This window comes from Anomaloglossus baeobatrachus, chromosome 7 (genome assembly GCF_048569485.1).
Source record: "Anomaloglossus baeobatrachus isolate aAnoBae1 chromosome 7, aAnoBae1.hap1, whole genome shotgun sequence".
Lineage (NCBI taxonomy): Eukaryota > Metazoa > Chordata > Amphibia > Anura > Aromobatidae > Anomaloglossus > Anomaloglossus baeobatrachus.
In genome coordinates, this window is record NC_134359.1 from 276,654,231 (window position 1) to 276,676,294 (window position 22,064).

Sequence of the window (22,064 nt, forward strand, 5' to 3'; positions counted from 1 at the left end):
GATTTCACACTAATTAGTCCTCGATTAATGACTCCACGCCCCTCCCCCCCCCCCCCATACACACACACACAATACAATGCACCCCAATTACCCCTCCCCCCCCCCACACACACACAATACAATGCACCCCCATTATCCCTCCCCACATACACATACAATACAATGCACCCCCATTACCCCTCCCCCCCCCCCCCACACACACACACACATACAATACAATGCACCCCCATTACCCCTCCCCCCACACACACACAATACAATGCACCCCCATTACCCCTCCCCACACACACACACACACGCACACATACAATACAATGCACCCCCATTACCCCTCCCCACACACACACACACGCACACATACAATACAATGCACCCCCATTACCCCTCCCCACACACACACACACACACGCACACATACAATACAATGCACCCCCATTACCCCTCCCCACACACACACACACACACACGCACACATACAATACAATGCACCCCCATTACCCCTCCCCACACACACACACACACGCACACAGACAATACAATGCACCCCCATTACCCCTCCCCACACACACACACACACACACGCACACACGCACACATACAATACAATGCACCCCCATTACCCCTCCCCACACACACACACATACAATACAATGCACCCCCATTACCCTCACACACACACACACACACACACACAATATAATGCATCACCATTACCCCTCCCCACATACACACACACACACACACACACACATACAATACCATGCACCCCCATTACCCTCACACACACACAATACAATGCACCCCCATTACCCCTCCTCCCCCCCACACACACACATACAATACAATGCACCCCCATTACCCTCACACACGCACACACACACACACATATATACAATGCACCCCCATTACGCTTACACATACACACACACATATACAATACAATGCACCCCCATTAGCCTCAGACACACACACGCACAATACATTGCACGATCCATTACCCCTGCCCCCACATACAATACAATACACCCTCCATTACCCCCTCCCCAGACATAATACAATGCACCCCCCATCACCCACTACACACACAAATTACACTACCCCATCACTACACACTCCTGCCCTCCCCCTCCCTTGGAATACAGTACTCCCCCTCTGCCTGTCACAAAGCTGTGCTCCTTCACAAATGTTCATCGTTATGTGTCCTCAGCCCCTCCCCACTCATCCCCATTAATTAAACATGCCATCTTCGGCTCCTCCATAGAGCGCTTACCGCTTCCTGATGTCTCCTGTGTGGCACCCGCAGCACTGTGATGACGTCAGCAAGGTGCTGATCTCATCACGTTGCTGCACATCGGGGGCCGGGCCCAGTCCCGGCGCACTGCTCAAATGTATTTACGTCTGAAAGACGCAAATACATTTGCATAGGAAGGAGGAAGCTGCGGTCACTGGCACCGGCATTGCCGTGCTCTTCAGCAGTGTGTGCATGCCGGGCCGGCACAGAAGCACACAACAGGGTCGGCACAGCACAGCGCGCTGCCTCCTGGTTCTGCTGCAGCTAGTGTGCCTGGCATGCACACACTGCTGAGGAGTGCGGCGGTGACTGCAGATACAGCGGCCCAGTACAGGCACCGGCCGTTACAGGGACCGGCCCATCCTGCATTTGCCAGAATTGCCCTATGGTCAGTCCGGGTCTGCATAGGACTGTAGGTGACATCTACTACGTTATCTTCACTCACAGTTATTACTGTTTTATGTGTTGTTACATAGGACTGCAAGTGACATCTGTAAAAAATAAATGTCCCTTATTTATTTTTTTCAAGTACGTGATGAGGTGCAAGAAAAGATAGACTTCAAAAGTGTAAAAATAAATGTATTTTATATAGAGTAAAAAATAGAAGAGTTCATTGTATGTAGATTAGTTACAGAACAGGAAAAATTAGTATTGTACTTTAGCTTACGTGATGGTTTGTCTTCAGATTATAATAGTCCATTTCTCTACTAAATTAGTAAAGTAAGGCTGGTTCCACACATCCGGTTTTTGCCGTGCAGCACAATCCGGTAAAAACCGGAAAGAACGGGTCCAGCGTGTGTTGCCGCCGGATCCGTTCTTTCCCAATAGACTTGTATTAGCGCCGGATTGTGCTGCATGGCCTTACGTTGCATCCGGCTTTTGCCGGATCCGACGCAAATAGCGGATTTGGCGGCCGGATGGAACGCTGCTTGCAGCGTTTTTTGTCTCCGGTGAAAAATGTATTACGCTGTATCGCCGTGATTTACAATGAAAGCCTATGGATACCGTATCTGGTGCAATGCGGCAAAAACCGGATCCGGCGCCGAATCTGTTTTTTTGAACTGCGCATGCTCAGTATCACAACGGATTTGTCAAAAGACTAAAGTAACGCAGGGAAAAAAACTGATGCGACAGATCCGTTTTGTCGCCAGATCCGTCGCATCAGTTTTTTCGCCGGATCGTGCCTGATGCCAAAAAACTGATGTGTGAAACCAGCCTAAAGGCCGCTTTACACGCTGCGATATATCAAACAATATGTCATCGGGGTCATGTCGTAAGTGACGCACATCCGGCATCGTTTGATATATCGTAGCGTGTGAAAGCTACGTGCGACGGTGAACGAGCAGAAATACTCACCTTCTCGTTCATCATTGACACGTCGCTCGTTTTCTAAAAATCGAACGTCCGGTTGTTCATTGTTCCCGAGGCAGCACACATTTCTCCATGTGACACCCCGGGAACGATGAACTGCAGCTTACCTGCGTCCCGCCGGCAATGCGGAAGGAAGGAGGTGGGCGGGATGTTTACGTCCCGCTCATCTCTGCCCCTCCGCTTCTATTGGCCGGCCGCTGTGTGATGTCGCAGTGACGACGAACGTCCCTCCCCCTTCAGGAAGTGGATGTTCGCCGCCCACAGCGAGGTCGTTTGGAAGGTAAGTACGTGTGACGGGGGGTTACGACTTTGTGCGACACGGGCAAGAAAATGCCCGTGCCGTACAAATAGATGGGGGCGGGTGCGAACGCACAATAAATTGTAACGTGTAAAGCAGCTTTAAGTTTCTTCATTATCCATGCTTCATCCTGGATGGGTCCGGCCTCAGTCTTTACACTGCAGTTCCAACATGTGTCCTTCTGCAGCGTCGATCCCCCTCCGAGTCAGGTCTTCCCCATCTCTTGTGAAGGATATTTATGTGTTGAACTGCACCTGTCAATGTCCATTTTTAGACGTCCTGCTGTACGCATGATGTAATCCACTAGAACTTTCCACACAAATACACTTCTCTTATGTCAGCAGTTATCTATATGTCCTCCTATCTATAAGTTCTGCTATTGAGATGTACAGTGTTATGAATTGTTTAATAAATGTTTTTACAACATCTACTACATTATCTGTACTTGGAGTGGTATCACTGTGTTATCTGTGGTGTCACATTTTTTGTTTGGGTGGGAGGATCATTGGCAAAACTTATGTCTTGGAGCTTTGGCCCTTAATCTTTTGTATTCTTACCAACGCCCCTCAGAGCCCAGATTTGGGGCCTATAAGCTGCTGCCACCACCAGTGGGCTCTTATATACAGTGTTCTAACATGCTGTATATAAGAGCCCAGGTCCCTGTGTAGAATGTAAAAATCACTTTATGATACTCACCTAAACAGTCGGTACGGTGCAGACTGGTCAAATGGGTGTCTCCGTTCCCCAGTACTGGCGCCTCCTCTTTCGGCCATCTTTGTCCTCCTTCTTCTGAAGCCTGGTTGAATGATGCATCCTACATCATCTACACTAGCCGGCATTTAGGTCCTGCGCAGGCGCACTACAATACTTTGATTTGCCCTGCTCAGGGCAAATCACAGTGCGCCTACGCAGGTCCTCAATGCCGGCCTGTGTGCATGACATAGCATGTGTGTCGTCCAGGGATAAGGGGTACTCAGATCCGGGCCACGGGGTCACTTCTGTGGGTATCACGGTGGTGTGACCCGGTCTGTGATCCCAGGCTCCACAGTAAGAAGGGGATTTGGTAAGGGAGATTGTCCGTGACACCACCCGTGGTGTGCGGTGAGGTAACTGAGCACCGCCGCTGCTGGATAATGGATCCCGGGGATGGCGGTGGGCAGCAAGGTGGTGATTTCCCTCCACGGGAAGGGTGTTGGTGTCCCGGGACCCCGGTGAGGTGGTGCAGGGAGTAGATGGAGACCGTCTGAAAGCTGTGCACCCGGTTGGACCAGGGGATGTTGTTACTCACAGTTCGCTTTGCCAAGACCGGCGGGCCACTACCCTGCCCTGGTCACCTCAAGTCCCTTCCTCACTACCAGCCTGTCCCGGCCCTTTTGGAGCATGCTTCTGTAGCAGCCCAGGAGCTACAACTCCGGGCTCCTCTCCTCTCGCTTTCCCCACACACTCTGCACCAGCCCATCCCTCGCTGCTCTGTTTAGCTCTTACACTGGGGGGGTGTGTCTGTCCTGCTGCACCAGTGTGGGATCAGGTTACCAAGGCGGAGAATGACCTGCACTTTGTTGGATTTTTGCAGGTCTGTGACACCCTGGTTTTGCCAGGGCGTCACACACCCCCTTGGTAAAATACAGCCTATCCTCGGGCTCTCTGGGCACCAATATTTATTGTAACCGGAAAAAGAAAGTGCACACATTACAACTATACATCTTCCCACATCAGGAGGTACGTTTACTAAAACTTTAACTATCCTGCCACCCCCCCCCCCCCCACCTGCTGTGCAGATGGCCTCCTCCAGGAACTTGAGGACGCTCAACGGGGGTGATAGTCCATAAAACAGTCAACTTTAATCTTGCGGGTAGCCGTCCATGCTTCGCCACCACTGCTGCTGCTGCCACTAACAGTACGGGGCACGGGTTCCGTGCTCTGCCTCCTGCTCAGGAGCCAGGCCCACTCGGATGCCCTCGGCGCCGGCTTCAACCAGCCTCACTAACTGCCGAGAGCCCCATTGCTCAGTGGCCTGCTCCTCCTCTCTGCAGGTGCACTCCGGCTGCTCCACAGCCAGGACGGGGTACCTGGGAGCGGCAGGCGCCGCATCTGAGGCAGACTTCCAATTGGGTGCCACCTCCGTTGTGGCCGGGCGGACCGCCGGAGCCGACATCATCACCGTAGCGGCCGGGCGGACTGCCGGAGCCGACGTCATCACCGTTGCGACCGGGCGGACTGCCAGAGCCGACGTCATCACCGTGGCGGCCGGGCGGACCGCCGGAGCCAGGTAAGATGTCATCTGGGTTTGCGGCTCGCTTGTCCAGGAACGGAATTAGGCAAAGTCCTGGCGTCCCTGCCTTTACAGTCCTGGTCACATGAACTGCAGTTCCTTCCTACTGCTCCCCCTTGGTACTCGGGAGCAGTCCTTCTAGCAACTTTTTAAAGTTTTCCTTTTGCTTCCGGTCCTCCGGAGCTTCGCTTCCACCTGCGTTTTCAGGGGGCGGAGCCTCTTTTTCGTGCCCGCTGCTCGGGGAAGAAGGCACCAAGCTGTTGTTTTTGGCGCCTAAAATGGCAGCTAAAATGGCGGACTTCGGGATTTTTCTTCAGCGGGACGCCGCTGACGGACGGGACAAGGCGCACTTCCACTGGTAAGTGGATGGGTTCGAACCTGTTCGTGACGCCAAAATGTGTCGCCCAGGGATAAGGGGTACTCAGATCCGGGCCACGGGGTCACTTCTGTGGGTATCACGGTGGTGTGACCCGGTCTGTGATCCCAGGCTCCACAGTAAGAAGGGGATTTGGTAAGGGAGATTGTCCGTGACGCCACCCGTGGTGTGCGGTGAGGTAACGGAGCACCGCCGCTGCCGGATAACGGATTCCGGGGATGACAGTGGGCAGCAAGGTGGTGATTTCCCTCCACGGGAAGGGTGTTGGTGTCCCGGGACCCCAGTGAGGTGGTGCAGGGAGGAGATGGAGACCGTCTGAGAGCTGTGCACCCGGTTGGACCGGGGAATGTTGTTACTCACAGTTCGCTTTGCAAGAAAATTCACACAGAGTCAGGAATTAACCAGAAATTGCCGGAGTCCGCAGCCTTCGGTACGGAGGGTGTGTAAGTCCCACACATGGTGCAGCAGCCCCTGTTCTTTCCCTGCAGCCAGGTGCCTCTTTCTCCACTCTTTCTCTTTCTTTCCTTCTCAGCTGGGAACAGGGAGTCCACTCCCCTGCAGTGATCCGGGATCTCTTCCAAGACCGGCGGGCCACTACCCTGCCCCGGTCACCTCAAGTCCCTTCCTCACTACTAGCCTGTCCCGGCCCTTTTGGAGCACGCTTCTGTAGCAGCCCGGGAGCTACAACTCCGGGCTCCTCTCCTCTCGCTTTCCCCACACACTCTGCACCAGCCCCTCCCTCACTGCTCTGTTTAGCTCTTACACTGGGGGTGTGTGTCTGTCCTGCTGCACCAGTGTGGGATCAGGTTACCAAGGAGGAGAATGACCTGCACTTTGTTGGATTTTTGCAGGTCTGTGACACCCTGGTTTTACCAGGGCGTCACACATGCGTCATGCACGCAGGCTTCAGAAGAAGGAGGACAAAGATGGCCAAAAGATGAGGCGCAACAACCGGAGAACAGAGCCACCCATTCAACCAGTCTGCTCCGCACTGCCCGTTTAGCTGAGTATTATAAAGTGTTTTTTTATGTTCTACACAGGTTGTTCCTCGTTCCTGCGGCATCACACATCGCTATGTATGACACCGCAGGAGCGACGATCATCTCCTTACCTGCGTCCACCGGCAATGAGGAAGGAAGGAGGTGGGTGGGATGTTCCGGCTACTCATCTCCGCCCCCCCCTCTGCTATTGGATGGCCATTTAGTGACGTCGCTGTGACGCCGAACGCACCTCCCCCTTGAAGGAGGGATTGTTCAGCGGGCACAGCGACATCACAGAACAGGTATGTGCGTGTGACGCTGCCGTAGCGATAATGTTCGCTATGGTAGCGATCACCACATATCGCACCAACGACGGGGGCGGGTGCTAACGCTCGCAACATCGCTAGCAATCGAAAGCGATGTCGCAGCGTGTAAATCACCCTTAAGACTTTGGTCATTTCTTGGCCTCAGCGTATTGAAGACTTGTTCTGGTTTCTCCCTCACCCGGGCGCTGGATACTATATGTGGCGCCCCTGAGGCTTCCGTCGCCACAGAGACATTGCATCTCAGCCAGAGGTGTGATGTCCCATCCTGGGTAAGGGAAAGGAGTAAACGCTGGTTCACAGGCAAATCTGCACTACACCCATTGTTAGGCACACACAGGGACAGGGGACAGTGGCAGCTACCCTCCCATGCTGCATGCTGGGAGGGGCCGTAAGACCCATCCCTCCTCCCGCAGGGTGGTAGTTTAGCAACTGGGGAGGTGGGAGGAGCCAACAGAGTGCAGAGTAGATTAGGAAGGTCAAGTGTAGTCAGTTAGAGTGTGGAGAGAGAGAGAGAAGGTTGAAGTGGAGAGGAGAGGAGTGAGGAGGTCTGCGGGAGGCAGGCAGCCTGAAAGAGAAACAGAACAAGAAGGAGACGCTTCCTGGTGAAGACCCTGGGACCCAGATAGGTCCAGGTGACACCACAGATGGAAAAGAAGGGATTCCAGGGCCACGGAAAGCTTTAAGGCTAGTGGCCTGTTCCACAATAAGACTCGGTGGAGGGATCAAGTTGCACACAGGGGACGGTCCCTAGAAACTGGGGGAGGTGAAGTCAACTCCAAAAGTAAAAACCGAGGCCCAGGGAAGCTGCAGGCTCCCCGGGCCACAGCCCACAGCAGAACCTCTAGAAAGGGGGTAAACTACCGACAGGCAAGCCCCCAGCTCGGAGGCTGTAGTGGAGGCCGAGCCAGGTTCAGCCAACAAGGGCAAGGCTTAAGGAGTCAGCTGAAGAAAGGAACACATAGAGGGGTGCACCGGCTTTTATCCCAGAACCTACCCGGGATCGGCGGAGGTCCCTGACGGCGGTTCTAGCAGTCCAAAGGCTCCTGCGCGCCATAACCAGGAATTGTGAGTAAACAACTTGAAACTGCACCCCCTGGTGTTGCCTCCTTTACTTCGCACCATAGACACTTATAAACACCAACAGTTGCCCCGGGGTACCGCTCCACCTGTGGGGAGCAGGACCATCCAAGCTGCCATTCCACCAGCCCCGGAGGCCCCATACAGCAGCGGCGGCTCCATAGCCGCAAACCACAGGTGGCATCACGAATATTATAAACTTTAGTCACCCCCAACACCACCGCCATATTTTAATTGACTCCCACCAGGGTCACGGAGTCGGGCCCCGCCACCGCTGAATATCCTCCCTGGACTAGTCCGGTCCGGCACCGGGTGTCCCATAGCCCTGGGGTGGGCGAGTCATATACACAAAAGTGGGTATTAGGTTCCTGGTTTGTTTCCTTTTATTTTATGAAACTTATTTGCAATGTTTTACTGACTGACATTGTTATCTACTTTTTGAATTCATTCAGCATTGTGGCTGTGTTCATTATATTAGACTCCATGTAATAAGTTCTGCCTTCTGTTCTAAGGCGGGCTTTGCACACTACGACATCGCAGGTGCGATGTCGGTGGGGTCAAATTGAAAGTGACGCACATCCGGCGTCGCTGTCGATATCATAGTGTGTAAATCCTTTATGATACAATTAACGAGCGCAAATGCGTCGTAATCGTATCATCGATGTAGTGTCGGTCATTTCCATAATTTGGGAAGGACCAATTTACGATGTTGTTCCTCGTTCCTGTGGCAGCACACATCGCTGTGTATGAAGCCGCAGGAGCGAGGAACATCTACCTGCGTCCTGCAGCTCACGCCGGCTATGTGGAAGGAGGTGGGCGGGATGTTTTCGTCCCGCTCATCTCCGCTTCTATTGGCCGCCTGACGTCGCTGTGACGCCACACAACCCGCCCCCTTAGGAAGGAGGCGGGTCGCCGGCCAGAGCGACGTCGCAGGGTAGGTGAGTGCATGTGAAGCTGCCGTAGCGATAATGTTCGCTACGGCAGCAATCACAAGATATCGCTGCTGCGTCGGGGGCAGGGAATATCGCACTTGGCATCGCAAGCATCGGCTTGCGAAGTCGTAGTGTGCAAAGCCCGCCTTAAAGGCAACCTGTCAGGTGCAATATGCACCCAGAATTGCTAATCCCTGCCTAACCGTCCCTGTATACACTAGCACAGATAAAGAGATGTTTAGAAAAAGTATTTCTAAAGATCTTTTTTTATATGCTAATGAGGCCATGACTAGTCCCCTGGGCGTTCCCTTGCTAGTCGGCCTCCTTAGCATTTTAGCATGCCCCTGTGGTCACGCTGCCATCGCCTCCGAAACTGGATTTCGGGTTAGTACGGATGATCCTGAGATCTCAGTCATGTGCACTGCACCAGTTTGAAGCCGTGACACATACACCCGGCTTCATAGTGAGCAGAAGTCCGGGATAATGCACACTGAGCAGAAATCCAGCGTCGGATGCGATGGCAGAGGAAAGGTGAGTGTGACCATCCTCTGACACTGCGCACTCATTAGCATGCAGACAGGGCGTCCATCTGGAACTTTCTACGTGAGATTTCCTTCTGTCTGTGACTTTTACATTATTATTTTCACAGTTTTGAAATCCTGGAAAAATCTGAAGAAGATTCATCCTGAAGCCATAATGGAGAAAGGAGAAAGCGATGTGTGGGGAGATGAGCGGTGCAAAGAGGAGGATCCTACAGGTAATCGCCCCACAATATAAATAAGAGCAGAGTCACATTCTCTTCATTCTCCGGAGCAGATGTAGCGCTGCAGAGCCGGGGATTACTACAGGGTTTTATAATATTAACAGTAGTTTACATTGTTTACATGAGGTATGCGGTGTACACTGGCACATCAAAGGTTAAACTTCCCACAGGGCTTGTATCTGGGCAGAATAGCTGTGGGCGGAGTCTTAGTACATAACTGCCGTTACCTCAGGTGTTAGTCAGAGTACAGTTGGAGCTCAGCCAGTGCACAGGCCAGACACATGAGGGGAATTTACTCCTCGCTCCAGAGGGCTGTATGGGAACGGACTGACCCGAAACTACAAGTAGGATCTCTTAGGACTTTTACATGTTTAGGCAGATGGAATGCCCTGGTCTGCACAGCGCCCTATCCTACCCAAAACTCAACCCCTTCACTCCCGCGCCTGTTTTCACCTTCATGACCCGGGCAATTTTTTCAATTCTGACCAGTGTCACTTTAAAAGGTTGCAACTAGTGATGGGCAGACTCGCAGATAACCGTCAAAAAGTGAACTCCGGCACTCTACCGCAAAATAATGTCAAACAAAGTTCTGATTCAAAAGGGTTCTTTATTACATGAAAGTCCAAAACAAAGGATGTCCAAACAAAACGTTTCGACTAATATGGTCTTCATCAAAGGACTATCTAAATCAGTGTTTCTCAACTCCAGTCCTCAAGACCCACCAACAGATCATGTTTTCAGGTTTTCCTCAAGCAGGCTATCAGGATTTCCTTAAGGCTGCACAGGTGATGAAATTATTCCCTGTCTTATATCAAGGAAAACCTGAAAACATGATCTGTTGGTGGGTCTTGAGGACTGGAGTTGAGAAACACTGATCTAAATACAAGTGAAAACATAAATTAATACAGAACCAAAATATATGGTCAAATCATACATAAAGAAACAAAAGGAAAAAAAAGCGGGAAGAAGCTCCACTCAGAGGAGAGAAACATTTTATAAAAGCTATTGAATAACATGTCATGACTTAGGACAGTATCTAGGCGACATCCAGTGCCATAGTGTCTTTAAAAGGGGACGGGATCATATAGACGACTAAGTTCTAGAAAGTGCCAGTTTTAGTGAATTACCTGTGAGCAGCAGGAAATGGTGAGATAGTGGTCCAAGATGCAACGCAGTGAGTCCCAAAGGGACTTGTATCTACAGAATGTTACAGTATGTAGAGGACCTACCGGGGTAAAAGGACAATCAGTAGTAGTCATGGAAATGCATAGGCATGGGAGGATCATAGGAGGCAGGCACATATAAGGGTATATAATAATAACATGTGTATCTCCATATCCTATTGTTGATAAGGGTACCCATATCCACCGTAAGTAGTAGAGGGTCAACTGACAAGGGATCATATTCATGAGTAGGGTATGTCATCGTATGTGCCTCCCCTATATGGGGTGATGTACATGGCAATATCTCCTCATAGGGAAAATTAGATAAGAAATAAGAAATATACATGAAAGTATTTAATAGGACAAAAGCCATAAAAGAGGGAGGCTATCCGTCAATAATGTGCCTATGTGAGGATAAAGATACATACTCTGGTAAATTATATGTCACTTGGGATAGTTCTCATGTGGGATAAGGGAAATATGTCATTGTATCCTGATGGAATAAAGGTGGTTGCAAGATATATGTTTCACTAAAATAGTGGAAGTACTAAAGCTGCAGTGAGAATGACATACCTGTATATCAAATATTAAATAAATGTGGAGACGAGCAAAAAAAGCTTGTGCATGAATGTAGACCTCAAGATTAGTATTAGGATACTGAGAAAATATCCGAGTGAATACCTAGGGAGGATAAAGAGTAAAGGGGGCTTTACAAGCTACGATATCGCATGCAATTTCTAGCGATATCGAGCGCGAAAGCACCCGCCCCCGTCGTTTGTGTGATTGTTTGTGATCGCTGCCGTAGCGAACATTATCGCTGCGGCAGCGTCACACACACTTACCTGGTCGTCGTCGTCGCTGTGACTGCCAAACAATCCCTCCCTCAAGGGGGAGGGACGTTCGGCATGACAGCGACATCACCGCAACGTCACTAAGCGGCCGGCCAATCAAAGCGGAGGGGCGGAAATGAGTGGCACGTAACATCCCGCCCACCTCCTTCCTTCCGCATTGTGGCCGGCGGCAGGTAAGGAAATGTTCCTCGCTCCAGCGGTGTCACACATAGCGATGTGTGCTGCCGCAGGAGCGACGAACTACATCAATAAACAACCCTTATCGATTTTTGACTTTGGAACGACCTCTCCACGGTGAACGATTTTCAACATTTTTTTAGGTCGCTCAAAGTCGCTGGTAAGTATCACACACTGGGATATCGTTAATGACGCCGGATGTGCGTCACTAACAACGTGACCCCGACGATAAAACATTAACGATATCGTAGCATGTAAAGCCCCCTTTAGGAGTTATACATGATGACACGAATATTTACAAATAGTGAGTCCGTCTCTTAGGGGCACTTTGCACATTACAACATCGCAAGCCGATGCTTGCGATGACGAGCGCGATAGTCCTCGCCCCCGTCGCAGCTGCGATATCCAGTGATAGCTGCCGTAGCGAACATTATCGCTACGCCAGCTTCATATGCACTCATCTGCCCTGCGACGTCGCTCTGGCCTGCTTATTAAGGGGGCGGGTCGTGCGGCGTCATAGCGACGTCACACGGCAGGCGGCCAATAGAAGCGGAGGGGCGGACATGAGCGGGACGTAAACATCCCGCCCACCTCCTTCTTTCCGCATAGCTGGCGTGAGCCGCAGGACGCAGGTAGGAGATGTTCCTCGCTCCTGCGGCTTCACACACAGCGATGTGTGATGCCGCTGGAACGAGGAACAACATCGTAACATATACCTATGATAAGCTATACCGATGATATGATTACGACGATTTTGTGCTTGTTAATCGTATCAAAAAGGTTTTACACACTACGATGTCGCCTGCGATGCCAGATGTGCGTTACTTTCAATTTGACCCCACCGACATCGCACCTGCGATGTCGTAGTGTGCAAAGTGCCCCTTATGGATACCTCTGTGGCGTCAGACTAGTAGTCTGGGAGAAGACATCCGCATATATCATGAGGGTATAGGCCAATATGTGCAGGGATGCACGTCCAAAAGAGGTCCCAGAGAAAATCTAACGTGATAAAATCAAGTGATGAAGATACTTATCTATGTCAGTAGACATCCAGAATAACTGGCCATAACAAACCTTGTCAGGATAACGGTAAGGTACAAGGTACAACCGTAACGGGTAAAGAACTGCATGGAGGAAAAGAAAGGGGGAGAGACATGATGAGACCCAGCAGTAAGTCACTGCATCGCATCTTCAAGCTACTCACCAGAACCTGTGTGAAAGGAGAGGACTGACTGGCTCCCTGTGTATAGCGGTGAGTGAACGCCAGTGCTAGTGAGGTTTTTAAAGGGGCAATGGTGTCCATGTCACTTCCTGCAATCATGAATCAGGAAGTGGAGACATGAAGCGCAGATGACGTTTGCGCTCCACGTGTCACGTGACCTCCCGTAATGTCACTTCCGGTTTGCGAATAACATGACTAAGGCGGGCTTTGCACACTACGACATCGCAGGTGCGATGTCGGTGGGGTCAAATCGAAAGTGACGCACATCCGGCGTCACTTGTGATGTCGTAGTGTGTAAATCCTAGATGATACGATGAACGAGCGCAAAATCGTCGTCATCGTATCATCGCTGCAGCCTCCGACATTTCCATAATGCCGGGGGAGCGACAGGTACGATGTAGTTCCTCGTTCCTGCGGCCGCACACATCGCTGTGTGTGAAGCCGCAGGAGCGAGGAACTTCACCTTACCTGCCTCCCGGCTGCAATGAGAAGGACGGAGGTGGGCGGGATGTTTACATCCTGCTCATCTCCGCCCCTCCACTTTAATTGGCCGCCTGCCGTGTGACGTCACTGTGACGCCGCACGACCCGCCCCCTAAGGAAGGAGGCGGGTCGCCGGCCAGAGGGACGTCGCACGGCAGGTATGTGCGTGTAAAGCTGCCGTAGCGATAATAATCGCTACGGCAGCTTTCACTATATATCGAACGTGCGACGGGGGCGGGACTATCGCTGCAGCATCGGTAACACATTGTTACCGATGTCGCAGCGTGCAAAGCCCGCCTAAGAGCTAGTGTGGAAGGAAAAGGGTGTAGGGAGGTGTGTCCTGAGGATGATGCTCGCTAGGAGGGGCGTTCCTGGTCCAGAAGGAGTGAACTATAGGTGAAGGACTCCTATTACTGCAGGATTCCTTGACACATGGATGCGTGCAGCTGGGGGTAGTGCATGGAAAGTGCGGGATCAGTAATTCTGAAAAGAGAAAGAGATACATGTTATAATCTCCATGATCACAGCTGGAATTATATAAATACTATGGATATTGTGCATTGCTATATAATCCCCTATTACAAGTAAATGTATAATATAGGAAGATTAAGAAAAGGGGTGTTATCGCCAGCATGATACTGTATCAATAACAATATTCAGAATTAAACAGTATATACACTGAATACATGGATCAGTAATACAAGTATTCCCAGATTAATGGATACCTAGAAATTTTAAAGAAGAAAGGAATCACATGACATGGGTAACCTATATCATCAGTGAACAGAGCTGTAAAAAGTCTCATTAATGTCCAAAAGAAGGGGTGGAGGGGGAAGGATAAAGGGAAGGAGGGAGAGGGGGGGGGGCAAAATTACCACATATATGAGAAATGTGGATATCCCACAAATCAGAGTCCTGTGTCGTGTCCACCTAGCTTCTGCTTCACGTAATCGCCTAACCCTGTTGCCTCCCCTACGGATGACATCCACATGATCTATCACTTGAAAGCGCAACTGGGAAATAGTATGTCCCTTTGAAATGAAATGATGAGGAATGGGCAACAGCATCCGGCCACAACGAATATCGAATTTGTGCTTATTAATTTGGACTTTCATGTAATAAAGAACCCTTTTGAATCAGAACTTTGTTTGACATTATTTTGGGGTAGAGTGCCGGAGTTCACTTTTTGCTACTTCCTCCTTTTCTCCTGAGCACCTACAAGGTGAAGCAGGGTCCTAATTCTCTTTATCGCAGATAACCGGGACTGCCGAGTTCGTGTTATCTGGTTTTTAAAATCCGGTTCCAGTCCCCCATATAAGCCAATAGGGACCAGAATCCAGTGATTAAAAATGTTGGTACAAGGGATAGTTTATAGGAGCAGGCGTTCTGTACTTACTGATGCTCTGTCGTGGCTATCCACTGCTTCCAGGCCACGCATTCACTTCTGGAGCCGATAATTTACCTTCATTGAATATGCACTGCTTTCCTTGCCCACCAGCGCCTGTGATTGGTTGCAGTCAGATGCACTCCCACTCTGAGTGTCAGCTGACTGCTTCTAATCACATATGCTATGTGGGTCTATAGCAGGCCCGGACTGACCATAGTGCAATTCTGGCAAATGCCAGATGGGCTGGTCCCTGTAGTGGGCCGCTGTATCCGCAGTCACCACCGCGCTCATCAGCAGTGTGTGCATGCCGGGCACACTAGCTGCAGCAGGACCAGGAGGCAGTGAGCGCTGTGCTGTGCCGGCCCTGTTGTGTGCTGCTGTGCCGGCCCGGCATGCACACACTGCTGAGGAGAGTGGCGGTGCCGGTGACCGAAGCTTCCTCCTGCCTATGCAAATGTATTTACGTCTTTCAGACGTAAATACATTTGAACAGTGCGCCGGGACTGGGCCCCGCTCCCGACGTGCAGCAACGTGATGAGATCAGCACCTTGCTGATGTCATCACAGTGCTACGGGCGCCACACAGGAGACATCAGGAAGCGGTAAGCGCTCCATGGAGGAGCCGAAGATCGCAGGTTTAATTTATGGGGATGAGTGGGGAGGGGCTGAGGACACATAACGGGGAACAGTTGTGAAGGAACACAGCTTTGTGACAGGCAGAGGGGGAGTACTGTATTCCGAGGGAGGGGGAGAGGCAGGAGTGTCTAGTGATGGGGTAGTGTAATTTGTGTGTGTAGGGGGAGATGGGGGGTGCATTGTATTATGTGGGGGGGGAAGGGTAATGGGGGTGCAATGTATTTTGTGTGTGTCTGTGTGTAGTCGGTGATGGGGGTGTATTGTGTGTGGGGAGGGGTAATGGAGCGTGCATTGTATTGTGTGTGTGTGTGGCTAATGGGGGTGCAATGTATTGTGTGTGTGTGTGTGTGTGGGAGGGTAATGGGGGTGCATTGTATTGTATGTGTGTGTGGGGAGGGGGTAATGGAGGGTGCAGTGTATTGTGTGTGGGGAGAGGGTTAATGGGGGGTGCATTGTATTGTGTGTGTGTGTGCGTGCGTGTGTGTGTAGTGGGTGACGGGGGGTGTATTGTATTGTGTGTGGGGGAGGAGTAATGGAGCGTGCATTGTATTGTGTGTGTGTGTGTTTGTGTGGGTAATGTGGGTGCATTGTATTGTGTGTGTGTGTCTGTGGGGGGAGGGGGTATTGACGGTGCATTGTATTGTGTGTGTGTGGGGGGGGGTAATGGGGGTGCATTGTACTGTGTGTGTGTGTGTGTGTGGTAATGGGGGTGCATTGTATTGTGTGAAGGAACACAGCTTTGTGACAGGCAGAGGGGGAGTACTGTATTCCGAGGGAGGGGGAGAGGCAGGAGTGTCTAGTGATGGGTAGTGTAATTTGTGTGTGTAGGGGGGTGATGGGGGGTGCATTGTATTATGTGGGGGGGAGGGGTAATGGGGGGTGCAATGTATTTTGTGAGTGTGTGTGTGTAGTCAGTGATGGGGGGTGTATTGTGTGTGGGGAGGGGTAATGGAGCGTGCATTGTATTGTGTGTGTGTGTGTGGCTAATGGGGGTGCAATGTATTGTGTGTGTGTGTGTGTGTGTGTGTGTGAGGGTAATGGGGGTGCATTGTATTGTATGTGTGTGTGGGGAGGGGGTAATGGAGGGTGCAGTGTATTGTGTGTGGGGGGAGGGTTAATGGGGGGTGCATTGAATTGTGTGTGTGTGTGTGTAGTGGGTGACGGAGGGGTGTATTGTATTGTGTGTGGGGGAGGGGTAATGGAGCGTGCATTGTATTGTGTGTTTGTGTGGGTAATGGGGGTGCATTGTATTGTGTGTGTGTATGTGTGTGGGGAGGGGTATTGGGGGTGCATTGTATTGTGAGTGTGGGGGGGGTAATGGGGGTGCATTGTATTGTGTGTGTGTGGGGGAGAGGGGTATTGGGGGTGCGTTGTATTTTGTGTGTGTGTGTGTGAGGGTAATGGGGGTGCATTGTACTGTGTGTGTGTGTGTGTGTGTGTAGGGGTAATGGAGGTACATTGTATTGTGTGTGTGTGTGGGGAGGGATAATGGGGGTGTATTGTGTACCACCCGCGGGGCTCGGCTGCGACCACCGAGCCACTCGGATCCGTGCTCGTTCTACGGGTGGTGGCTCGAGCCTCTCATGGACCTGGGCGTCACGTCGCTCTGCAAGGGGGTTGGCGCTATACGCGGGGACTTCCACGACCGGAGGGGCCCGCGGTAGCTTGGTTTGGGATAATAGTTCGTGACGCCATCCACGGGTTGTGGTGATTGTGGGCACCACCGCTGCACTGAGAAGGTACGGGGGGGCTCCTGGGAGAGGTGTAGTGGCGCAGCTAGGTGTTGACCCCTCCGTGGGTAGGGGGTGTTGGTCCCGGGGGCCCTGTTGGTGCAGGCCGTGGTGCAGGGTGTAGTGTTGCATTGCAGTGCGGTGCGGTGCCTGATGTCACTGGTGTACCCACTCTGACACAAGACACTGGAGTCGCTGGTAAACCATATGGAGAGATGAACGGGGCCCGCAGCCGGCTGCAGCCTTTCCAGATCAGGTTGGTGGTTTCCGCCTTTCTCCTGCACCTTTGTGTGTGGTTGGTGACTCCTGTGCCTAAACACCGGTAGTCCGCTCCCCGACGTGTTTATGTCGTAGGAGCCCGTTTGCTCGCAGACACTGGCCCTTTGGATCTCTTGCCTTTGGTGGTGGCACTTATCCGGAACGGTTGGGCTGTTGCCTTCAATCGGGACTTAGGTGGGAATGAACCCCTGAGGTCCAGACCACAATCAGTTAATTTGGCTATGTTGGTGGCTTATAGCCTAGCTCGGGGTCTGAGTACCCTGCCTGGTGCTCCGGTCTCCAGTTGGTTCCCCGGTTCGATTCCGGCAGGCCACTACCCTGTCCCGGTCCCTTATGGTTCCACCGGTCGTCTTCCCGGTCTCCTGCAGGCGGCCACCACAGTCTGCCTCCTTGCCAGAGGTGCCTGGGCTCCGACCCAGACACCAAGTAGACTGCTGGCAGGCCTGGTCACACTTCACCCTCCTCTTTCACTGTCCAAAACTAATCTGCTGTGTTTCCCGCCTCCAGGCCTGTGAACTCCTCGGTGGGTGGAGCCAACTGCCTGACTCCACCCCACCTGGTGTGGACATCAAACCGGGAGGGTTGTGACAAGGTTTTGTGAGTCTGACTGGTGTTACCTAACTGGAAAGGGGTGTGGTGTTGTGTGTGACTACCTGGGACGTCCTGACTAGTCCAGGGCGTCACATTCCCCCCTGGTTTAATGCAGACCATCCGCGGGCTGCCCGTCCATCATCACCGGTTTTTATTATTCTGAAAAAGGTAAAACATGGGTAAAACATTATGCATACTTTTAAATCTTCCCTTACGGGAGGCACATTCTTGAACCATTACAAACGGGAACATTTTTATTAAATGGGCTCATGTCCTTCCGCTATCCCACCCAAGCAACCTAGACCTTGATGCTGCCCCTAAGAAATGGGCAGCACCCCTTTTCCCCAGTCCGGAAACGGGAACTTGGCCAGGCCACCCAAGCGGGAACGGGTACGGTGCGTCGCACCCGGCAGTCACTCAGAGGCCCCACGTCCAGGGGACCCCTGACCCGGAGGATGGTCACCGGTCCCGGTGGTGACCGGACCCCAGCCTGCTCTGCTGCGGGTCCTTCCTCCAACCAACCTCTCCGGAGACTGGCAGTAGCAGGAAGGGCAGTTAGGGCGCTATTTACAAGCCCAAAAGTTATTGGGGTGGCTTGCAAGTTCTCAGCTTTGTCTTTGAAATGGGGGGCAACAAAAGTCCCAACGGGGACGGGCGCTTCAGTAGCTGGCTCCGCTACCATAAAACAATGGGGGTCCCAACGGGGACTTGCTGATGGGTCCCAACAGGGACTGTCCTTGTGGCAACAGGGATCCGCTGCCTTTCTCAACAGTCCATTCTCAACCGTGGGGCTCCAGTGCCACCTTCACATGGTGCACTGCTCTGGACCCCGATGGTAGCTCGCTGCAGGTGATCTTTCTCCACATACATGTGGGCATGCACATCCGCTTTACACCTTTTTTGGGCAGCGATTTCCCGGCCCAGCTGGCGCTGCTGCCGCTCCCAGTATGGAGCGTTTGCCTGCTCCGTCTCGCTCTGTGCGGGGGTCGGGCCCAGCCGGAGCTCCCCCGTGCCGGCTACGACCGGCACCTTCTGCACTGGGGAACCCCGCTGTGTTGTGGCCTGCTCGGCTGCCTTGCAGCGGCAACCCCGTGACGCCTCAGCCGAGGCCTGGATTCAGGGAGCGGCCAGCTTTACCTGCTGAGCTGGTTTCCGGTCGACGGTCACCTCCATCTTGGCCGGGCGGACTGCCGGGGCCTGCTTCTCCTGGGGCGCGGCCTCTTCCGGGACCAGCGGCCTCGCGACGGGACCGGGATTCCTCCGGAGGCTGATCTTCCTCGAGGCGGGTGTTGGTGTCGAGGTGGTGACGGGCTGGCCGGGGGCGGCTTTGGCAAGCAGGTCCTCACAGGCTGGTGGTGGGATGGACTCCGCTAGCGGGGCAGGTGGCACCGGACAGAGCGGGGAGTCAGCGTCAACCGGTACGGGCGGCGAGGGAGGCAATATAGAGGGCAGGGGCAGACCGCGTCCCTCAGCCGCAGCGGCCGGTCCCTCGGGGACATAGGGGCGTGGGTCACTTACCCACTTCTCTAAGGTTGCCTCCACTTCGCATGCTCGCACAGCCGCAGCCAGCTCCTCCATCTCGGCCATCCACCGCTCCATTAGGGAATCAGCCTGGGCCTGAATCCTCCGACACATCCGTCCGCGCTGGTGTCCAGGAACGGTTTTCGGCAGAGTCCTGGCGTCCCTGCACTTCACGGCGTTAGTTACATGCCGCCATTCTTCACCCGCTCCCCCTTGGTCTTTTCCGAGCACTTTTCTCTTTCTGCACCGCACCGCTCTCGGGGAGCGGGGCTTCGTCTTCGCGCCCTTTCTGCTCGGGGAAGACTGCTTGAGCGGGAACGTTTCGCGCCCAAGATGGCGGATTCTCCAATTTTTCAGCGGGACGCCGCTGACGGCTACTGCAAGGCGCACTTCCACAGGTAAGTGGACTGGTTCAATCCTGTTCGCAGATGCCAGAAGAGTCGAGGTGTACCACCCTGCGGGCTCAGCTGCGACCGCCGAGCCACTCGGATCCGTGCTTGTTCTAACGGTGGTGGCTCGAGCCTCTCACGGACCCGGGGGTCACGTCGCTCTGCAAGGGGGTTGGCGCTACACGCGGGGACTTCCACGACCGGAGGGGCCGCAGTAGCTTGGTTTGGGAAGACAGTTCATGAAGCCACCCACGGGTTGTGGTGATTGTGACCACCACCGCTGCAGTGAGAAGGTACGGGGGGGCTCCCGGGAGTGATGTAGTGGCGCAGCTAGGTGTTGACCCCTCCGTGGGTAGGGGGTGTTGGTCCCGGGGGGCCCGGTTGGTGCAGGCCGGGGTGCAGGGTGTAGTGTTGCGGTGCAGCGCGGTGCGGTGCCTGATGGCACTGGTGTACTCACTCTGACACAAGACACTGGAGTCGCTGGTAAACCAAATGGAGAGATGCAGCTGCAGCTTTTCCAGATCAGGTTGGTGGTTGCCGCCTTTCTCCTGCACCTTTGTGTGTGGTTGGTGACTCCTGTGCCTAAACACCGGTAGTCCGCTCCCCGACGTGTTTATGTCGTAGGAGCCCGTTTGCTCGCAGACGCTGGCCCTTTGGATCTCTTGCCTTTGGCGGTGGCACTTATCCGGAATGGTTGGGCTGTTGCCTTCAATCGGGACTTAGGTGGGAATGAACCCCTGAGGTCCAGACTGCAATCAGTTAATTTGGCTATGTTGGTGGCTTCTAGCCTAGCTCGGGGTCTGAGTACCCTGCCTGGTGCTCCGGTATCCAGTTGGTTCCCCGGTTCGGTTCCGGCGGGCCACTGCCCTGTCCCGGTCCCTTATGGTTCCACCAGTCGTCTTCCCGGTCTCCTGCAGGCGGCCACCACAGACTGCCTCCTTGCCAGAGGTGCCTGGGCTCCGACCAAGACACCAAGTAGACTGCTGGCAGGCCTGGTCACAGGTCTGCCCTTGAACTTCACCCTCCTCTTTCACTGTCCAAAACTAATCTGCTGTGTTTCCCGCCTCCAGGCCTGTGAACTCCTTGGTGAGTGGAGCCAACTACCTGACTCCACCCCACCTGGTGTGGACATCAAACCTGGAGGGTGGTAACAAGGGTTTGTGAGTTTGACTGGTGTTACCTAACTGGAAAGGGGTGTGGTGTTGTGTGTGACTACCTGGGACGTCCTGACTAGTCCAGGGCGTCACAATTGTTTTGTAGTATGTGTGTGTGGGGAGGGATAATGGGGGTGCACTGTATTGTAGTGTGTGTGTGTGTGTGTGTGTGTGTGTGTGTGTGTGTGTGGAGGGGTAATGGGGGTGCATTGTATTGTGTGTGTGTGTGTGTGTGGAGGGATAATGGGGGTGCATTGTATTGTAGTGTGTGTGTGTTTGTGTGTAGGGGTAATGGGGGTGCATTGTATTGTGTGTGTGTGTGTGTGTGTGTGTGAGGGTAATGGGGGTGCATTTTAGTGTGTGTGTGTGTGTGTGTGTGTGTGGGTAATGGGGGTGCATTGTACTGTGTGTGTGGGTAATGGGGATGCATTGTATTGTGCGTGTGTGTGTGTGTGTGTGTGTGTGTGTGTGTGTGTGTGTGGAAGTGTAATGGGGGTGCATTGTAGTGTGTGTGTGTGGGGAGGGATAATGGGGGTGCATTGTATTGTAGTGTGTGTGTGTGTATGTGTGTGTGTGTGTGTGTGTATGGGTAATGGGGGTGCATTGTATTGTGTGTGTGTGTGTGTGTGTGTGGGGAGGGGCGCAAAGTCATTAATCGAGGACTAATTAGTGTGAAATCAGTGAAATTAGTCCTGGACCTGTCCGCACAGGTACAATCCCCTGTAGTGACTGCAGCGCTTGTAGAGTGATTAGGACACAGGTATGTGGCGAAACAATCCATAAATCAGGGAAGCAAA

At 52.8% G+C, this 22,064-nt stretch overlaps 2 protein-coding genes across 2 annotated transcripts in view; one reads left to right on the forward strand and one right to left on the reverse strand.

The window, feature by feature from the left end:
* LOC142245472 (uncharacterized) overlaps positions 1-22,064 on the reverse strand; it is a 361,830-nt gene that overhangs the window by 282,301 nt on the left and 57,465 nt on the right.
* LOC142245447 (uncharacterized) overlaps positions 1-22,064 on the forward strand; it is a 72,898-nt gene that overhangs the window by 42,475 nt on the left and 8,359 nt on the right. Inside the window, exon 2 of the mRNA XM_075318156.1 lies at positions 9,573-9,680. Within this exon, the coding sequence (XP_075174271.1) occupies positions 9,620-9,680 (61 nt within the window). The 5' untranslated portion in view covers positions 9,573-9,619. The remainder of the gene's footprint in view (positions 1-9,572; positions 9,681-22,064) is intronic.